Source organism: Chroicocephalus ridibundus, chromosome 5 (assembly GCF_963924245.1).
Source record: "Chroicocephalus ridibundus chromosome 5, bChrRid1.1, whole genome shotgun sequence".
Classification (NCBI taxonomy): domain Eukaryota; kingdom Metazoa; phylum Chordata; class Aves; order Charadriiformes; family Laridae; genus Chroicocephalus; species Chroicocephalus ridibundus.
This window is the reverse complement of record NC_086288.1, coordinates 77,287,071-77,305,887: the sequence shown is the minus strand read 5'-3', so window position 1 is coordinate 77,305,887 and position 18,817 is coordinate 77,287,071. Positions and strand designations below refer to the sequence as shown.

The 18,817-nt window shown below is 40.9% G+C and overlaps 1 protein-coding gene across 11 annotated transcripts in view; it reads right to left on the bottom strand.

Moving 5' to 3' along the window:
- Nucleotides 1–18,817, bottom strand: part of SORBS2 (sorbin and SH3 domain containing 2) — a 187,963-nt gene that overhangs the window by 44,347 nt on the left and 124,799 nt on the right. For 8 of the 11 annotated variants that reach the window (XM_063335331.1, XM_063335339.1, XM_063335330.1 and 5 more), the window contains 6 exons: nt 16,109–16,253; nt 13,614–13,789; nt 8,369–8,435; nt 7,195–7,239; nt 5,796–5,982; nt 1,749–1,863 (listed from right to left, as the gene is read on the bottom strand). In XM_063335331.1, coding sequence (XP_063191401.1) covers nt 1,749–1,863; nt 5,796–5,982; nt 7,195–7,239; nt 8,369–8,435; nt 13,614–13,789; nt 16,109–16,253 — 735 coding nt within the window. The remainder of the gene's footprint in view (nt 1–1,748; nt 1,864–5,795; nt 5,983–7,194; nt 7,240–8,368; nt 8,436–13,613; nt 13,790–16,108; nt 16,254–18,817) is intronic. The other 3 variants (XM_063335338.1, XM_063335341.1, XM_063335334.1) reach the window with 2 other exon arrangements.

The following is an 18,817-nucleotide window of genomic DNA, read 5'->3' as shown; positions in this document are numbered from 1 at the left end:
TTACATTAGTAGAAAATGTAATTTATTAGAAAAGAGAGGGCATTCTTGAAACATCACTGTAATTTTATTACTTTTAACTTGAATCTGCTGTTATTCTTTGGCATTGGGAAGGCTGGTAAATGACCTCCGTGCGTATAATGGCGCCATGGCAATCAAAAAAGCTCAGATTAAATGTCACCACCTTTTAAATAAAATTATTTTTTAAGTTCGGCTTCATAATAAATACTAAATCCCATTTAATTATATTGATTTATAAGCAGTTCATCTAGAAATGCCAATTTCCTCTTTGAAAAATGCATCAGTTCTGTGAGAACTTAATTTCACAGAAACACAGCTTAGTATTTGCTAGCTAACAACAATTATATTCCTGCAAAGACCACTAAAACACAAGGGAAAGCTGCTTAGTGGAGGTGTTTTGCACTGTTGACATAATAAATACTCTAGAATTCAATTATTTGCTTAATTTATTTTAAATTAGTAAAATAAATTATGTGAACAAGCATGTAATACAGAAGCAAATAATAACCCAGTGGTGATTACATAAACGCCTTCTTTAAAGCCGGACTCTCTCAACCATTTCAACCTCAAAGTAAAAGCCCGAGAAGAGAAAATACTGCCATTGGTACATAACAGTTTTCCTAAAAGAAGGAAGTATTGAGATAGCACGAAGGTAAATTCGAAAGGCTAGGTGAATGTGTCTTTCAGCAAGTGAAAAGTTCCGTTAGTGGTCATTTTGCATGCATTAAGCGTAGCTTTATCAGACATGCTTGTGAAAAATTCCACAACTGCGATCATTATTCAGAAAGCAGAAATAAAGACTTCTAATTACACGTTAATGGACACTCAGAAATTGCAGAGCAACTGAGGCTGGAAAGGACCTCCAAGAGGTCACCTAGCCCAACCTCCTGCTACAAGCAGGTCTAATCAGATCAGGTTGCTCAGGGCCGTGTCCAGCTGAGTCTTGAACACTTCCAGAAATGGAGATTCCACAGCATCTCACAGAATCACAGAATGGTTTGGGTTGGAAGCGACCTTAAAGATCATCTAGTTCCAACCCCCTGCCCTGGTCAGGGACACCTCCCACCAGACCAGGTTGCTCACAGCCCCGTCCAGCCTGGCCTTGAACCTCCAGGGATGGGGCACTGACAACTTCCCTGGGCAACCTGTTCCAGGGGCTCACCACCCTCACAGGAAAGAATTTCTTCCTGATATCCAATCTAAATCTACCCTCTCTCAACTTGAGGCCGTTACCCCGTGTCCTATCATAACACTCCCTGATAAAGAGTCCCTTCCTCATCCTTCCTGTAGGCCCCAACCAGTATTTGACCAAAAATCTCCTTAAGTGTACAATTAGGCACATCCTGAAAATGCAAATAGTTTATTTTTATGCATTAATTAATCAGATATCATGTGTGCTGTTAACACTACTGAGTATTATGGGTGCTGGAGATGCATGCCAATTAGAAAAAGCAGTTCTATTAGTTCACAGTTCTGCTTATCATCCATTAGGTTTTCAGAGCGGTGGTTTGATTTCTTGGAAATAGCAGAAGAGCTAAGTTTAGCAAATAAGCCAAATTCACATTTTCAACACAATCATCAGGAAAGAGCGAAGACAAATTGCTGCAACATCCTATTTGAAAATGGACTTCAATATTCGTCCAACTAGTTATAATCAGTAGTAAACAATAAAAAGACGACCTCTCACCAAATCTCTTTACTGTATTACCCATGTCACTTATGTGTCTTACCGGTCTTTCATGTTCAAGGATTGATGACTTTCCCGGCTCATATTCAAAAATACTTCTTGGTTCAGAACGGAACTTGCGGGTATCTACCTTTCTGTCAGGGGGATCCCAGTCATTTCTAAATAACAAACATGAGCAATTAAGTTAATTTTTTGCTGCACAGCTCCATGCAAGTGAAACACACAAATAGAAATGAATTTCAGCATGCTTTCTCTTTCCGGATTTCAGTTGTGAAATATCTGGCCTAACATCCCAGTGTTTTAACTACTGTATCATTGCAACCATCGAATGCACCCTCAGCAAGTTTGCGGACAACACTCAGCTGAGTGTTGTGGTTGACACACCTGAGGGACGGGATGCCATCCAGAGGGACCTGGGCAGGCTGGAGAAGTGGGACTGTGGGAACCTCATGAGGTTCAACAAGGCCAAGTGCAGGGTCCTGCCCCTGGGTCGGGACAACCCCCGGTATCAGCACAGGCTGGGGATGGAGGGATGGAGAGCAGCCCTGCCGAGAAGGACTTGGGGGTGCTGGGGGGTGAAAAGCTGGACGTGAGCCGGCAACGTGCACTCACAGCCCAAAGACCCCCCACAGCCTGGGCTGCATCCCCAGCAGCGCAGGCAGCAGGGCGAGGGGGGGATTCTGCCCCTCTGCTCCGCTCGGGGGAGACCCCCCTGCAGTGCTGCCTCCAGCTCTGGGGCACCAACAGCAGAAGGACACGGAGCTGTTGGAGCGGGGCCAGAGGAGGCCCTGGAGATGCTGGGAGGGCTGGAGCCCCTCTGCTGTGAGGACAGGCTGAGAGAGCTGGGGGGGTTCAGCCTGGAGAAGAGAAGGCTCCGGGGAGACCTTATAGCGGCCTTTCAGTACTAAAGGGGGCCTACAGGAAAGATGGGGACAAATTTTTTAGCAGGGCCTGTTGCGATAGGACAAGGGGTGATAGCTTTACGCTAAAAGAGGGAAGATTTAGACTAGATATTAGGAAGAAATCCTTTACGCTGAGGGTGGTGAGACACTGGCCCAGGTTGCCCAGAGAGGTGGTAGATGCCCCATCCCTGGAAACATTCAAGGTCAGGCTGGACGGGGCTCTGAGCAACCTGCTCTAGTTGAAGATGTCCCTGCTCATGGCAGTGGGGTTGGACTCGATGGCCTTCACCAAACTATTCTCTGATTCTATCATTAACCTGTTTCCAGCAGCTACATTCAGTACAGCAGGAAAAATACTAGGGAGCCTGTGTGACCACTCACTCCTTGGGTATAACTGGTAGAGCCGTTTATAAACTTCCCTGACATACTGTGTCAAAATACCATGACAAGCCTTCTCAAATTGCAAGTTGCCTGTACTTGTCCTATGCACTATACTAATATGGGCGAGTGGTAGATATTTTTATCATCACAGAATATGATAGTAAGTGCATATTGAAAAAGTTACAAAATTTTCTGAGACAAAAAATGAGAAATTTTTTAAAAGACAGTGTGAAAATCTAATAAATGCTCTTTATCCTGATCTGTGGTAGAACTGCTCCTGAATATCCTTGTAAGCACTATCTGAATAGAAATCTGAATAGATAAACAAGAATTTGGCAGTTGACTTTGCGAGGGAAATGTAGTCATTTTCTCTGTAATTATAAATTTGCTTTCAATTTAATAGTGCTATGCAGAGAATAAAAACTAACCCCTACTACTCTGTTTTTTCAGTAATTTACCGTGTTACATCCATAGCTACCAACACATTTTTGGGCGATAGTTAGCTAGTTACCATCACAGTGCGAGTTACCTTTTCATGACAGTTTGTTTAGTCACTCCTCACATTGCCTTTGGAAAAATGTAGCTCACCCATCTTTTTATTCAGCTCTGTGTAAAATGACCCACCAGGAACTCAAAGAATGGGGGAAAGGAACGGGGAAATCCTATCAGCTATTGTCTGTGTTTACAACAAGAAAGAACATACAGGGATTAAATTCTACCAGTTCTATCTGCCTTTTCGATGTGATTTTGTTTGATGTGGCCTGACATCATAAGGCACATGTCACATGCCTCAAAAAAAATAATAATCTATGGAGTAGCTTTTGTTTACAGTATGTTTGTGAGTGCAATTTCTGGCAGACAGACACCTCTATCTACAAAATGCCCTTCATTTCAAGGGAAGTGGTTCTACGTGGCCCTATTGTTTATTTTCACTGAGGAAAAAAATTGGTTTCAAAGCAGAAAGCCTGTATTGTTTGAGAATGGACAGGAAAATGGAAGTGTACTGATCAAGCTGCATTACGCTGCAAGTCACTGAAGAAAAAAAGATGCTGCTGAAATTCTGATTCATGCTCGGTTCAGTTAATTTACAACGTTTAGCCTGTAATCCCTTATGGACTACGTTAATGCAAACCCTATCTTGCCTCCCAGCTATAAAACTGTGATACATGTGGACCTAAGCCTCTTATGTGAGATTTTAAATACTCAGGCTTTATAGGCAATTAAAAAAAAGGAATCTCCCAATGGCAGGAAAAGATTGACAAGCTGTAGCTGTCAGCAGCAGGCAAAGCACAACCAACCTGTTTGGCATCCCCTGGCCTGGAGAACATAGATTTTCACTGCCTGGCTTATCACGCAGGGGATTAAAAGGAGAGGATAAACAGCCCAATTCAGTGCTGAAGCAGTTATTTCCAAGCTTGACAAAAGGAACTGTAACAGGCCTCAGTTTCTGGGACCAAGGCATTTGGCCTAGCACAGGATGGTGACTCACAGACCTTCAGAGAGCGAAGCGAAGCAGATCCACACTTTGGTGCCTTGCTAACAAAATCTACACTTCCCTACGACTTGCTAACAAAATTCAAACCTTTGGGAGGTAGCCCAACCCCAACCCGTGGCAACCTGCCCTCAGCAACAGGAGCAGCCCCAAACCGGTACCCATTGAGCAGTCTCTCAGGCTGCCCAGGGAAGGGGTTGAGGCACCACCCCTGGGGGCATTTAAAAGATGGGTAGACACAGTGCTTAGAGATATGGTTTAGTGATGGCTTTTGTCAGCGTTAGGTTGATGGTTGGAGTAGATGATCTGAAAGGTCCCTTCCAACGTGGGCGATTCTATGATTCTATGATCTCATTTTCCTCTGCAATACCTGTATCTCCTGAATTACCTTCTGGATCGCCACTACCTACAATTTTTTCAAAAAGCCATAGTCGTAGTCTTAATTTTAAACACTTAGCTTGCTTTTTTCTCATAATGCTTTATGAAAACTGCAAGTTATTTGGAACTGCTTAATATAATCCAATTTCTACATTTAAAAGTGTTTACAACGTCCAAACTGACAAAATGGACAAATTCTGTTTTGTTGCTGGAGTGTAACGAAGAGACGTGGGCTTTTAGCCACAAATGGAACAAGAATATTTTGAAAAGATATTTTTCATATATAAAATATCTACATAGATACACATATAAATGTGTAATAACATAGTATTATATGAACATGTAGTATTCATGAATGTAAACACTGAAGAAAAAGCTTTGTGCTTGAGCTAGTAGCTTCAGATATGCTGAAGAATCTACAGAGTTTGCGTGCAGGGCACTCTGCATGTTTTTATTAGAAGGATAGCATATCCTTCCTGAGTTATTAAGTATTAATATTTTCCAGACTGGACCCTAACCACTAGGACCTGGTTTTGGGCAGCAAGTTTGAAGCTGGAAAACCATGAGAAAACTGAAAGGCCCCTTTAATCTGTAAACAACTTCTCGGTCTACGAAAACAGAGGTGGCGATTAAAAAAATGGGGATATAAAGCACTTCTGAGCTCTGGGGAAACGTGAGTTGACTCTCTCTTACAGTTTTGCTCTTCCTTGAATTTCAATGTACAACATCATTTAGATCCTTTCTTTAGCACATTGAAGAAATGGCAGGAGCATGCGTGATGCCCACACTGCTGACGAAGATTGCCCCCATCATCTGACTGTCCCTTGAATAAAGCCCTCGAAGTCCTATTATTCTATAGCTACTATTTTATCCTTCATATCCTGTAATTGGATTACCGCACATGCCAAGAACACTTTTTGAAACCACGCTAACTTACTTTTCTGGTGTCGACCTTTCCCTCAGACGATGCGGTGGGACTGGAGGTGGCACATGTGGAGGTGGTAAAGGGGATGAGACCTTAAAGGCATCGGAGCTACTGTCAGAAGCGCTTTTAGACAACGGTCTGTACGTCTGCGTCTTTGCAGCCGGGTGTGCCTGAGCAGAGAAGGACGGACTGTAGCTACCTAACAGAAAACAAAAGCAGAAATAGTCACAGAGTGAGGGTGAGTTTTAATAAAACCCAAGACGGAATGCTACAAGCACCCCCAGTTAGTCACTAAAGCTGCAAGGTTACAAAAATGTGCAAATGCATTTTTAAATGCACACTGCTGTACACTATGTAGCTCATTAGAACATTTTTTATGTATTTCTATATAAAACCACAAACACACAGATAAAGTGCGGTATAGTTAAAACAAATTAACGATTAATTTGAGGTGGGGAGAAGTTAATGGCTGTCTGTACCCATCGGAGCTGTTAATGACACTCTGTTGTTAATCCCCTGGCTCGTCCTGCCTCTCAGTGGTTTTACGGTCAGAAGGAAGAGAAGCAGCAGGAAATGCACTTTTTTTTTTTCATTGTTTTAATAATTACTGTTAGTCTAGGACAACTAGGCAATAGGGTATCTTGAAGAGGATCACAAGAGTCCAAACAGGTCTCGAACAACTGACCCACAACAAATGCTCTCAACAGCACACAAAAAGGCAGTGTGAGAGTGCGTCCGATGCAACAAACACAGAAATGGAAGAATTTTGAATGGCATTTTTGCATAGGCACTATATATATTTTTTTTTTCCCATCTAGTCTTTCACACTTTCACTTTTTTTCTTTTAAATAATTTTACCACATGGTTTTAATCTTCTGAAAGGCACAACAATTATCTGTCTATGAGATGAATATGTCTTCCTTGCCAACTACATAACATCCACACCAGTGCCGACAGCAAAGATGAGCAAGATCATAAGAGAGAGTCATCTTTATTAGGCACTCTTACTGCGTATTTACAAAAGGTGTTTTCAGTACCACCTTTTTGCCTTCCCATCGATGTAATTAGCATTTGTACTTTCACACAGTAGTCCCCTTTTCATTTTGATAAGGAAAGGCTGTGTTGCAGACAATCACGAGTGAAAATAAACGCAACGTCATCAGAAACTACAGTACTACAATACACCCCATCTGCAGGATTAGACCCACAGCTGCAATTCATTTCTGTGGCAAAAATGAAACCAAAATTAAACTTTGTTTCATTTGGGAAAAAAGGCATGAAAAAACACCAACTGAGATCAAACAAGACAATAAAAAGTGTTTATATAAGCATTATCAAAGCAAGCAAACTACCCCTGTTACTTGCTGACATTAACAAAAGACTCATTTTGAAGTGAGGGAATAATTCCTACCAGTACCGTATGCATATGCAGTATTATACATGTCTGTGTCGTCATCTACAAAAAGAAATACACAGGTTACAGCAGTGCAATTCGGGCCAGTTTATCACAGCAACGCAGCTTTGGTTTTGCAAATACAAACAGAAGACTGGTAGGCAATCAAGCGCTGTCTTTCTTTTCCTCATCTCACAGGTGTTTTCTGAAGACTCTCTTTTCCCATTATACTCACCGCAGGCTATTTTTACCACCTTATTGGTACAATGGTATCTTTTTGTCGTGTCACCCATGTTGTGTACTTGGAAATTGTACCAAATTGGAAATTATACCTTTTTGTCTGTTTTTCCTCCTTTCCCCAAGCTCAATTTCTTCGTTATGTCAGCTCTGCTCGACTAGAGACTATTAAGTTGTTGTTCCTATCACAAAAAGCAACCTCAAATATCTACTACGTGACCAGTTTTCAAAGTAGATCTTGTTAGCCAAAATTTTCTTGCTTATATTTTTTATTCTCCCACTAATTCTGTATGACCATACTGAACGCAAGCTCTACTTCAGGTGAATAAAGCCTCCTCCCTTTCGGAGGTGTAATGAGCATAATTGCCGTTTATACAGTTTCTTGTCATCCTTGGTGACAATCATGATAAAGGACGTTTACTCTAAAGCTAGTATTGTCACCAAAGCTCCATTTCGGCAAAACCAAATAAGACGTTCTGTGAAAAAAAAATGCAATTCAGACGGAAAATGTATCCTCAAACCAGCCAGTTTACTAGCCCACGCTGTTCCTACACACGAGCTCTCCAAAAGAAAGCTGGTATGGTAGGAGATTTACAGGGGCCAATTTCTCATCCCTCAAACTGGAGATGAGCATCACTTCACTGAGCTGCCCAGTGACATGGAATCTCAGCGGTTGCATACCTGTTCTCATCACTTTATTTTTTTTATTTAGTTTTAGTGATAAAATAAAGCCAGTAGAATTTTGCAGCCTTTACCAGAGGAAAACATATGTCTCTGCAGTAAATTCTATCATTCAATTTACTCATTTGATTTGACTCATTACCTGACACTTGGTGAACATATGTATTTTCACATCAGACAATCAAAATGCAGAAAAGTGCATTTTTAATACCACTGAACACCAAGTGGTATTAAAGCCACTGGTATGCACCAGCCAAGAGAAAGGCATACCTACCGGGCTTGTGAACCATATGGATTTGCTTGAACATTGTCTTGTACCAATCCTTCGGCCTGTCAACTGTCTAAATAAAACACAGTTTTAACAATTAACACAAAAATAAAAATATCCGTGTGTACAGACCTGATCAGACATTTAATGTTATTCTGGACACAAAGTCTGTTATGTTTTGTCCCCTATTTAATATAATCATTTTCATACCATCTATTCCAAATGGTGTATTTAAGCTTTTCATCTAGGAACTCCTGTAACAAATTCTGGAAGACGCTGAAGACTGAGTCAGTTTTGGACTCTGATCTTGGAGGGTACAATGGTTCGGAACAGAGGAACTAGTGCCAGATCAAGAGTTTATCTTCTTAGTGCCCTATATTTGACAGTGATGAATGCTACATACTTTATGGGAGAACACAAACACCTCAGCAATTACAAGCATGTAAGAAGAGCTTCTTTTGAACTCCTGGCAATTTCCAACATAAATTACCTTCAAAATGTAATCGTCAAATAATGCAGAAAAACTTGGGAATACTACTGAGAAAAGAACTAAGACAACACTATATTTAAGACTATATATAAGACAACACTATAATTAATGTTTGGATTGTAAACAAACAATATTTCATCTTATCAGTTTTAAATTCCCTTTCCAGCAACTTAATTTTAACTTATTTTTCTATTTTGAGAAACATGCATACAATATACCTTTCAATAACCATTCATTAAATTACACTTATCCTTACTTTTGCAAACTAAGCAATCCCAAAGTTCCCAAACTCTCCTCATATTAACATTTGCTCATGCTTCTAATTATTTTTCTCTCTTACCTTTCTGCATTCCCGCTTTTGCTGCAATGTTCTCTGAGATATTATGATAATATTTCAAAAAAAAAAAGAAGACAACACAAAGGCAAACATGTTTTCAGTGTTATTATTCTTAGGTCCTAAAAAATTGTACTTGTTCCACAGTAATCAGAAAAGCAAAAGTTTTAATGCAGATGAACAAAATTATCTTCAAAGCTCACGGTGCTCGGGGATAATTCAGAAGACCCTTCTTGAGGTGCGTTATCTTGCATTAGGCTAGCACTAAATCCGCAATCGCTCTGCCCGCTCCTCTTTACCATGAAAAGTGAAAATCCACAGGCTCTTCTCTACAGAATAACCAGCAGATCTGAGTGTGATCACCTGGCTCCGCTCCATCTTCAGCAAATTACACTTTTGCCCTAAATACTTGTCACAATTACTGTACTTAAATAATCTGTTTTGTTAATGATGGTGAGCACTGACTATAAGAGACTAAGCAGAAAATGCTCTTGTATTTTGAGGAATCAATATGAGTTCTCATAAAATTGCTACTAAATGGCTTTATTTTAAAAAAAACCCAATAGTTTAAAGGAAGAGCTGACAGTCAACTGAAGAACTTGGGTATCTGCTGGGGAAGAAAGAAGTTTAAGCGGCAGGTTATACTTTTTATCCAGACCTACTCGCAAGAGATGAAGGAGATACAGTTTTGTACCAAGATCAGGTCCCTTCCCCCAGCTACCGACATTCCAGACTTCTGCCAATAAGAAGATATTCAGAAACAGATTTGGACCATTTTAACATTGTTTCCCTAAAGGTATTAAACATCTATACTAGTGGAACTTTGGTAAGAATAATTTAGTCAGGTTGGACACAAGCATGCTGTTTGGTGCTCCAAGATCATGTATGTTCAAAAGTTCACAAGGAAGTCCAGAAGGTCTGAAGGAATTCATGCTGACGGGCATAACCTCCACGGTTGCTCCTCATTTCCCACTGTTCTACAAACCTGCAATAGTCCCATGATACCACAACTGCCTCTGGTTGTGGTGGGCCAAGAAGAGTCTTCCGATAGAGCTTGAATCAGTGATATGCAACCAGTGCATAAATATTACTGCCATGACCCTACTGTTTGTCAAAGGACAAAGGTGCACAGATATCTCTTTGCTGGATCCTCCTTATCAGTCAGGTCCTCCACAAACCAACCGGAGGCTTCCACATAGAGATGAGGTGTGGAGAAGCTCCCAGGTGACCAAAGAAGGTCTCCCAACATCTTTATGGACATTTGAGTGTTTTTCTCCCATCATCTCCCCCTCAATCCCCACCTTAGTGTTTAAAGCCTCAGCCAATAATTTGGCTTTGCATTATAAGCCACCTAGGATTAGTTAACGAATAGAATAAATTAATTCTAAAAATACATTTTCTAATTTATATTCGCTAATCCCACATACCAACATTTGTTTGAGGAATTAGCAGCATTGACAATGCACCGAGCCATTCAGATGCCATCCTGCTCTGCCTACATTATAGTTGTTGCAATTCAATGCTGGAACATGGTATCATCGCATGTGAGCAAACAATCAGCCAAACAGTGTGAAGAGGACACAACAAGTATCTGCACTTGGTACTCAGGAAAGTCCATAATCATTGCAGTATTCTAATAATGCACCAGAAAGTATGCAATTAAAGGAGGCATTTATGACTTTCAGTGGACCGTCTGTGTTGGGTTTTTTTTCTAGATGAAATATTACATCACTAAATACAGAAAAGAAATCTGGTGTGACTTGATTTTTTTTTTTTTCATTCTTAGTAAATAGAGGCCTTTTCAGTCTACAGATTAATTTTGCTCATTAGACATGAAGCAATCACTTTGGATAGTCTAAAGCAGTGTAGTCACACTGTTTTCCACGAATCTGGGTTTTTTCCTTTCCTAGGACCCAGTTGGTGGTAAACTGGTGGTGCCGTTTGACTGAACGCTTTTCTGAGTGAACAGCATTTTACCTTCTCTTTTCCAAAGACTTCATTTTCAATGCCTTGGAATTTCCCCATCTTTGGGGCAGGGCTTGGCATGGTGGCAGAACTTAACAATGATCTGAATTTTCAGGCTTCAGATTTGCACTTCCCAGCGCTGGCAGGAGCTCAAGTGGTATGGAGGGAACATGCTAACGTGGGATGGAGGTTCTCAGAGAAGGGAAAGCTTTATAGGAATCCTTCCCCTCTCGGCAGCTTTGGACAGAGAGAGTTTGCAGGAGCAGGAAGAGAAGAGAAGATGGCTCTGCTATCCTTGGCTAAACTGCCGTCACAAACCAGGCTTGGAGGAGATAACCACAGCTTGAAAAATCTCTCTACTCCCGAAAAGCACTCCAACTCTGGAATACAGATAATCCCAAATTCTTATTTACAAGCTTATCTTTGAGTAGCAAAGTGTTTCGGAACACAGTGTGTATGTTGCCTATCACCCGTGAATCTGCATTTACTGCTTTTTTGATAGACTGCTGCCATTTTCATAAAGATGGAAGAATAAGAAACTTTTAAACTTTGCAGCCAGCAAGAAACTCCACTCATTTAAAAACTCCTTTCTCTCTCTGGATGGAGTGAGGCAGAACTTTCTGGGATGAGATGCCTATTTGGATTACTTGCTGACCTTGGAGAAAGAGCCAGTGAAAGATCCTGCCTTCTATTCTTTGTGGGAAATGCAGTTATAGCACTTTTGCACGTTTCTGCATCGTACTGCACCGCTGAGAGGTGCCAAGGTGCAGCATGTTTGAGTCTTTCGCTGACAACTGTTATCACCTTTGCTCTTATGCGACTGGGAGCACACAGGGCTCAGATATACTCGTGCACATTTAAAACGTAATCTCAGATCAGTATCTTGAAAACAATCTCATTTCCAGCTAAGTCCTAAGGAAGCAGAATAAGGACACGGAGTGGCACACGAGACACACACTCACCCATACACACGCGTAGCATAATCTTTTAACTCATATCTCACTGAGAAAAATATTAAGTTTACAAGCTAGGAGATATTTTAAAATTAAAACATAACAAAAACCCGAGCAAATCCAGCTGAAAAATGTCCTAATTCAAGTTACGTTATGTTTTTAGGTGAAAATCAGAGAGACTCAGACCATACAATCCGAAAGTTAAATATAGGCTGGCAGATTGCCGACTCTGTTAAGCACCCTTGAGGGGGATTTCTTGAATAATCTTTTATAAATGATATGCACCGTATTAGATCAACCTGCTATTAAAAAAAAAGAACCAAAATAATTACTTTATCCTATAGAAAGCATAGGGGCATATTTACTTAAAAAGGGGGTAGGAAGCTACAAGCATTGTTGCAAAGAAATTTATTCATTTTTAAAGATTCTGATCGTACTACTTTTTAGGTCAAAAATAAAGCAAGAAATGACAGAGTTTCCCCCCCTTCTTATCAAAATTGTCCCCCAATCTTGCCACTCATTCTGAATTTTTCCTATTGCTTTTCTCCATCAATTCCCGATTTTCCCCCTAAGTTTTTCAATCCACGGAAGCAGTTCTTGGCAATACAACCCAGCCCCGTGTGTCTGCAGTGGCAGAGAGGACACATCCAATAGCTGCTACATCCTTGTACCTCCCAAAGACTTCACCTGCAAGGGCTCTGCCGCTTTCATCCTGGCTCCCACTCTTCTTACTCTTTCTCCGTCTAGCACAGTACTTCTTCTCCGGCTGGGAAGGCCAGTGAGAAATCCCTTTACGGACCCAGTACAGCTGCCACTGTGCTCTCTGGAGCAGCCAGAAGAGGCTGCCCTGACAGCAGAGTGGAAAGAATGCTTCAGCATAGTGAAAACAAAACTCCTCAGTTCGACATCCTGCGACCGCTCAAGCAGGGACTAGTGGCAGATGATCAAAACCGGGCCAGCCGCAATGAAAGGGCTGCCACGCTGCTCCTTTACGTGTCACTCAAGGGCACAATGATTATATATCGCGCTTCCACGAAAACACTGGTCACTTACATTACTATCAGAACAAAACTATTCATTCCTGCACTACCCTGACGACATAACCATTGCACCTAAAAATGCAGAAGCGTGAGATTTTTTTATATATACATACACATATGTATACACGTATAGTTGCATGCATACATATATATAGTATGTATAAACTTTATTTTAGAAATCACAAAAGAAATGCAATTACTGCATATCTCCAAAAGGCAAGAGCTACAAGAGAATCAAAAGACAGACAAAGTTTTGGCTACTTCTAATTAAAACTAGAAACATGAGGTTGCCCAATTATGCTCCCATCAGCATTCTCCTTTTCCGTCAACACACAATATTATATTCACGAGCTCGTTGATTACGCACACTGTATTCCGCATTATATAAGACCAGAAGAATGTGAAAAACCCATTACCAACAATCAGTTCATTGTATGAGTTCATACACAGATTCCCCAGAATTTCCTACCGTTCTAATTGCTGTAGGGATTCCAGATTCATCCACCGGGCCAATCCCTGCATAATGTGGAGCTTTAATGACTGTAATTTTTTTTTCTTCTTCTGAGGATCTACAGATCGGTATTGTACTGGTGGTGGTGCTGCTGCCAACAGTCTGAACATGCTGTGAGTATGTCTCTGTGGACTCTGTAAAGATAACATGACAGAATATTGTGTAACGATACAATAATCACACTTGGCAGTTATAACACGCTTCCCCACTTCATTATGCTGTGCAAAGACTGACAACAATCTTAACCACATGCATATACAACACTTAAAAAAAAATTTCATCTTAGCTGGGGCTTTGCCCTGCTTAATGTTACATTAACAGAATTATAAACTTATTGGAAGGACCAGACAGGCCATTCCACTCAGGTCTTCTTAGATTAGAGGTACTTTTTCCCAGCATCTTGCTCACAAAAAAAGAAAAGAAAACAAAAAACCCCCAAAGCCAGCAAAATCCATTGTGAAATAGTGGCAGCAGCCTTTTGCCTATAAACCAAACTCTTGCACCTTTCCTATCCATTCCTTGAAACTAGTGATACAACTTCAAAACTTCTCCCTCCCACCCCAAATCTAGCAACGTATAGAAAATTGCTGTTCTGTAAGTACAGCAACAGACTCCAAACAGCCCTCCACAAAGACTTATGCGATATGTGTTTAGAAACATTGTGCTGATGCGTGAAGATTTTTAAAAAATGAATTCTGACATACAATTTTTGTCCTTTAGAATTATATGTTTAAGTGCCTCTACCTATAATCCACAAAAACGGACCTCAGTAAGTTGGCATCTTTAGAGCAACCTGATGATCCACCCCCAATATTTAGGTGAACTGTGCAGGCTGCTGCTGGTTTGTGGCCACTTGCAATATTTTACCCATCTTCCCCACATCTTCCTTTATAGTTAATGAAATTAAAAAGTCACTGTTACCATTTCCCTCTAAAATGCAGAGTCGTTTATTGAAGGAAAAACCCCTCACTGCTGAGATGTGTCATGTTTGTACTGCTGCAGATGATGGAAAAGAGCCCTACTCCTTCAGGCAGCCCGTTTCAGTAAATTAGTGCGCTGCTAGGACAAAGCAGCTATCTTTATTTTTTTTTTTTGCAAGAGCAGGTACTGTGCTTGTAAGACATTTCCACCGCAGGATAAATGAACGTAGGGAGTAAAAATAAATATTCTAACACTATTGGTGAAGATTACAATTGCTGTTCGTGTGACATCAACATCTGTTGATTCTACTGAAGCAAAATATTTGAATTGTAACACAGATCAGCAAAAGGAGCTCTGGTGAGTGAAAGCTCTAATTTTAATTTGAGTATTTCTGTTCATTCCTACTGCAGAGAGACGGATTTGGTGTGGCTGTTTCAGCTGTTTACTCAAGTTTGAAATCCTGTGAATAATCCAGTGCTACACATATATGGCGAGGGGCAACTCTGCGTGGCAAATGCCTGAATATTTGGGCCTTCTTCCCAAAATGCTTGATGTTAAATTTAGAAAACATTTTGGATTTGATCTTTCATAGGCCTCAAACTGAAGCCATCAGTGGGATTTTTACATAAGCAAGGAGAATTAAACCAGGCTGCGGAACACAGAACTTCAGTGTCATACAGGAATAGAAGCCTTGGGAAAACACACTACTTACTTCAGGTACATCCATCACAGAATTGATACGCCTTTAGATCAGCAAACTGGAAGCAAGCAAAGAATCTAGAATTCTGGGATGTGGAAGACCCCACGTATACGGTTTTTGTGCTTATCACTATGATAGGGAGAGCAGCATTTGCCTGAGCTGTAAGTCTCAGAGTGAGAACTGTCACCTAATTTCCCTCCGTGCACAACAAAAACTGTAAATTCCAGGATCACATTAAAATTATTTCACAGGTATAGTCTTATCTGAGTATGCAAAACACTGGTAGAAAAGGCAGCAAGCAAACAATTGTTCTGGCAAAACTGGATTATACTGGCCTTTCTAAGGCTGATCATGGATTTTTTTTTTTTTAAAAATACATAAAACAAATTATAGACTGACACGTCTCTAGGTGTTTAAAAGCCTGGAGCCCCTCCCTTTGCCGGCAGTATTTCTACTGAAGATTAAGGAAGTTGTGGGGAGACCCAATGGACAAAGTTGGCCCTTGGCTTCTTAAAGAAGGCAAAATCTGAAGCGGCTGCACAGCTTGAGCTGTTTTGATATATGCCCCTTCCTCGATAAAGCCAGCAGAAAGGTGGCAAGAGGTCACCCTGACACATATAAGGAATAAAACTTCATAGCAGCTCCGGCTCAGGATCACTACTGCACCTAACAATAAATGCTATTTTTTTTTTTGCATTTCCTTCCCAAGGTAGATGAATAGACAATACCTTCATTATGGCTGTGAAGCACTCTGCCATTGTTTGCAGTCTTTGCCACATGAATTGGAATATGTTGCGTAATGTATAAAGCAAACATTCTGCGTGAGGCTTACCCATCATCCTGCCATGCTGCATGATAACAATGTTGGAATTGAGCGAAGCTGGCGGAGGGTAAGCTGAAGAAGGGGAAAAAGGCCTTTGGAAGTGACTCACTGGGCTGGCAGCCGTGCCAGAGTTCCCATTCACTGTGATCTGAGCCTGAGAGAAACAAAACAATATCCCATTAGACTACACACAAAGCCCTCCGACCGCCATCCCAAACAGAGTGATGCAAGACTGCCATCCACACAACAATTACCAGTTGTCAGGTACCCGGCCATAATGGCATCTGCGTTCACTGAAATACAAAATTCATCACGAGGGGAGCAGAATGTGTTCCTTATATATCTTGTACCTCCCCCGTTCTCGGTAGCATCTCTTTTAATGCAGAACTCTTCTTTAAATCCGAACAAAATCAGAAGTGCAACAAACTTTGCTCAATTTTATGTAACAAAAGAGAAGAACTTAAGCATGCTGTGAATGTAAAATATGAGACTACCTGAAGCAGCAAGGCAGAAGTAAAAAAACATATTAAAGGGCATATTATTTTTACATTTAAAAATGAAATGGTTCATGACCTCTTGTATACATTTGTATTTTGGAGATTACTGATTTGATCTGAAATATTTAACGTCTTAGCCTCCAATAGCTAAGAGAGCAAAACAGACATCCTGTGAACTCCTCGGTGCATTCAGGGGCTTCTCATTTCAAGGGTGTCTTTTTTCAGAACTGAGCTGAAAAGTCTGTGTTGCAGTGATGCCTCCGTTAAAGCTTTTGTGTTTAAATGTTTCCTCTCTTAATAAAGTCCAGAACCGAAATGTCAACTCAGTTGGCTTTTCTCACATCATCCTCCCCTCCAAAAGAACGTGGAGCTGGAAGGATACAAAAGCTCCGTGAGCTCAACCATAGCATTTTGAGAGGTATGAAGCCATGTTTTCAGATGAGGATCCTAGATGAGGCCCAGCCAGCTCTACGCTGCTTCAGGGGTTCACCCACGCTCTTTTCCTGCATATTATCTTTTGGGGAGAGCTTGTTTCTAGGGAAGGCAGGGTGTAACTATGCCCAGAACTTTACACCTTCTTACTCATTTACTACGGCTTTTGTTTCTCTGAAGAGAAGAGCAGAACTAGTGTGAGTTCTTTGTAGACTGGGAAGCTAATCCCGTGAATTTCTGTAATAAAAAACTAAGATATTCCTGTCATGGGCTTTACCAAGTAGCTGGGTTAGACAGTAAGGCTCTTACACTACATAGGTACACAGTATTACGAAAACAGGATCCACACAAGTAGCTGATGGACGTCAGTCGTAAGTGTGTACGTGGCATGTCCATACAAGACATTTTTGGATTTGCTTCTAAAGGTTTTAGAGAGGATATCAACTCAGCTATAATTTCCTAGTTCCTAATGACTTTCTTCTGGAGGAACGTTTCCCTGAAGGTGCCTATTGCATTTGTTTATCTGACGCATCTTGCACTGGTGAGAGTTAGCAATAAAAGATTTGCAAAGTTTCAAGTTCCAAGGGCCTTTCCTGCCCTTGGAATCATTTGGGAGCTACTGACATTTCTATCTGACAATGCAATGCTTTAGTTCCAGGTGACAGAGTTTGTTCCCAGATTTTACACAGAAATCTTTAAGATGCCTATTTGTGAATGAGACCTTTTACTTTCCCAGGTAATCTCCTCTGTGGGAAAATAAGATGATACAGAAAATAACTATCTCACCAAATGCACCTATTTCCCAGCTTACTGGGAAGATAATCCTCATCGCTTTCATGCTGTTCATTTCCTCAGGCTCCTCCATTTATTTTTTTTCTCCAGTATACTTTACCCGTGCTCCTCTGCCAGCAGAGCCACCTCCTTCTGCTGCTAGGTAATCAAACCCTTGTAAAGATTCCTCCTAGCTACCAGGTTTAAACTTCCTTTAATTTGCCTGGGCATCAGAAAGAGCAGCTCTCTGGGCTTCCGAATCAGAGCAAAGCATCTATTTGGGGCTGAAGCTGCTTCCTAACTTTCTGCTGAGGCAGGCAGCAAAGGGAAAGAGGTTCCATCATGGATGTCTGAGCAGTTTTGTGCAACAATGCTGCCCAGCACACCCCTGGCCTCAAGATGCTGAATTAGGCTAAAACACTCAGGATCAATTCTTGAAGCTCAAGACAGGCCCGAAACTCGGGAAAAGGCAAAAATCTAATGTGTACTTCCATTTCCAAGTTTCCATTAGATTCCGCAATTTTAAACTACATAAACAAAAAGAACCCATGAAAATGACTTTATAAGGGACATGTTCATAATTGGAACAGAATCAGAAAGGCTAGTTTCCAAAACCAGCTGTTCTCTGATTTTAACTCTAATTCTAAGCATAAGCCCAAAGAAGAATTACAATTCTCATACTTCGGAGGTTTTCAAAGAAACTGTAATCTGTGACTAGAAGTATAGCCAATTAACCACAGCTTTATGTTTAGCTCTGCCTTTTGCCTGGAATATTTTACAATTTTGTTGATTCAGCTCTTCCTGATGCTGTTTCTTCTTCTCAGAAGATCTGCTGTAAAACCTTTTTGCCTAAGCTTTCATTAGGGACCTCAAGAACAAACAAACATCCCCAACGTGGACCTAACGTCATGAAAGCTTTGAAAGCGGGCACAGTGCTGGATAGCACAATCCTATATTAATTTTAATGTTCTCTCAGCAGTTTTCGTCTACAAAACCAAGAGGAATCTCCTTTGATAAT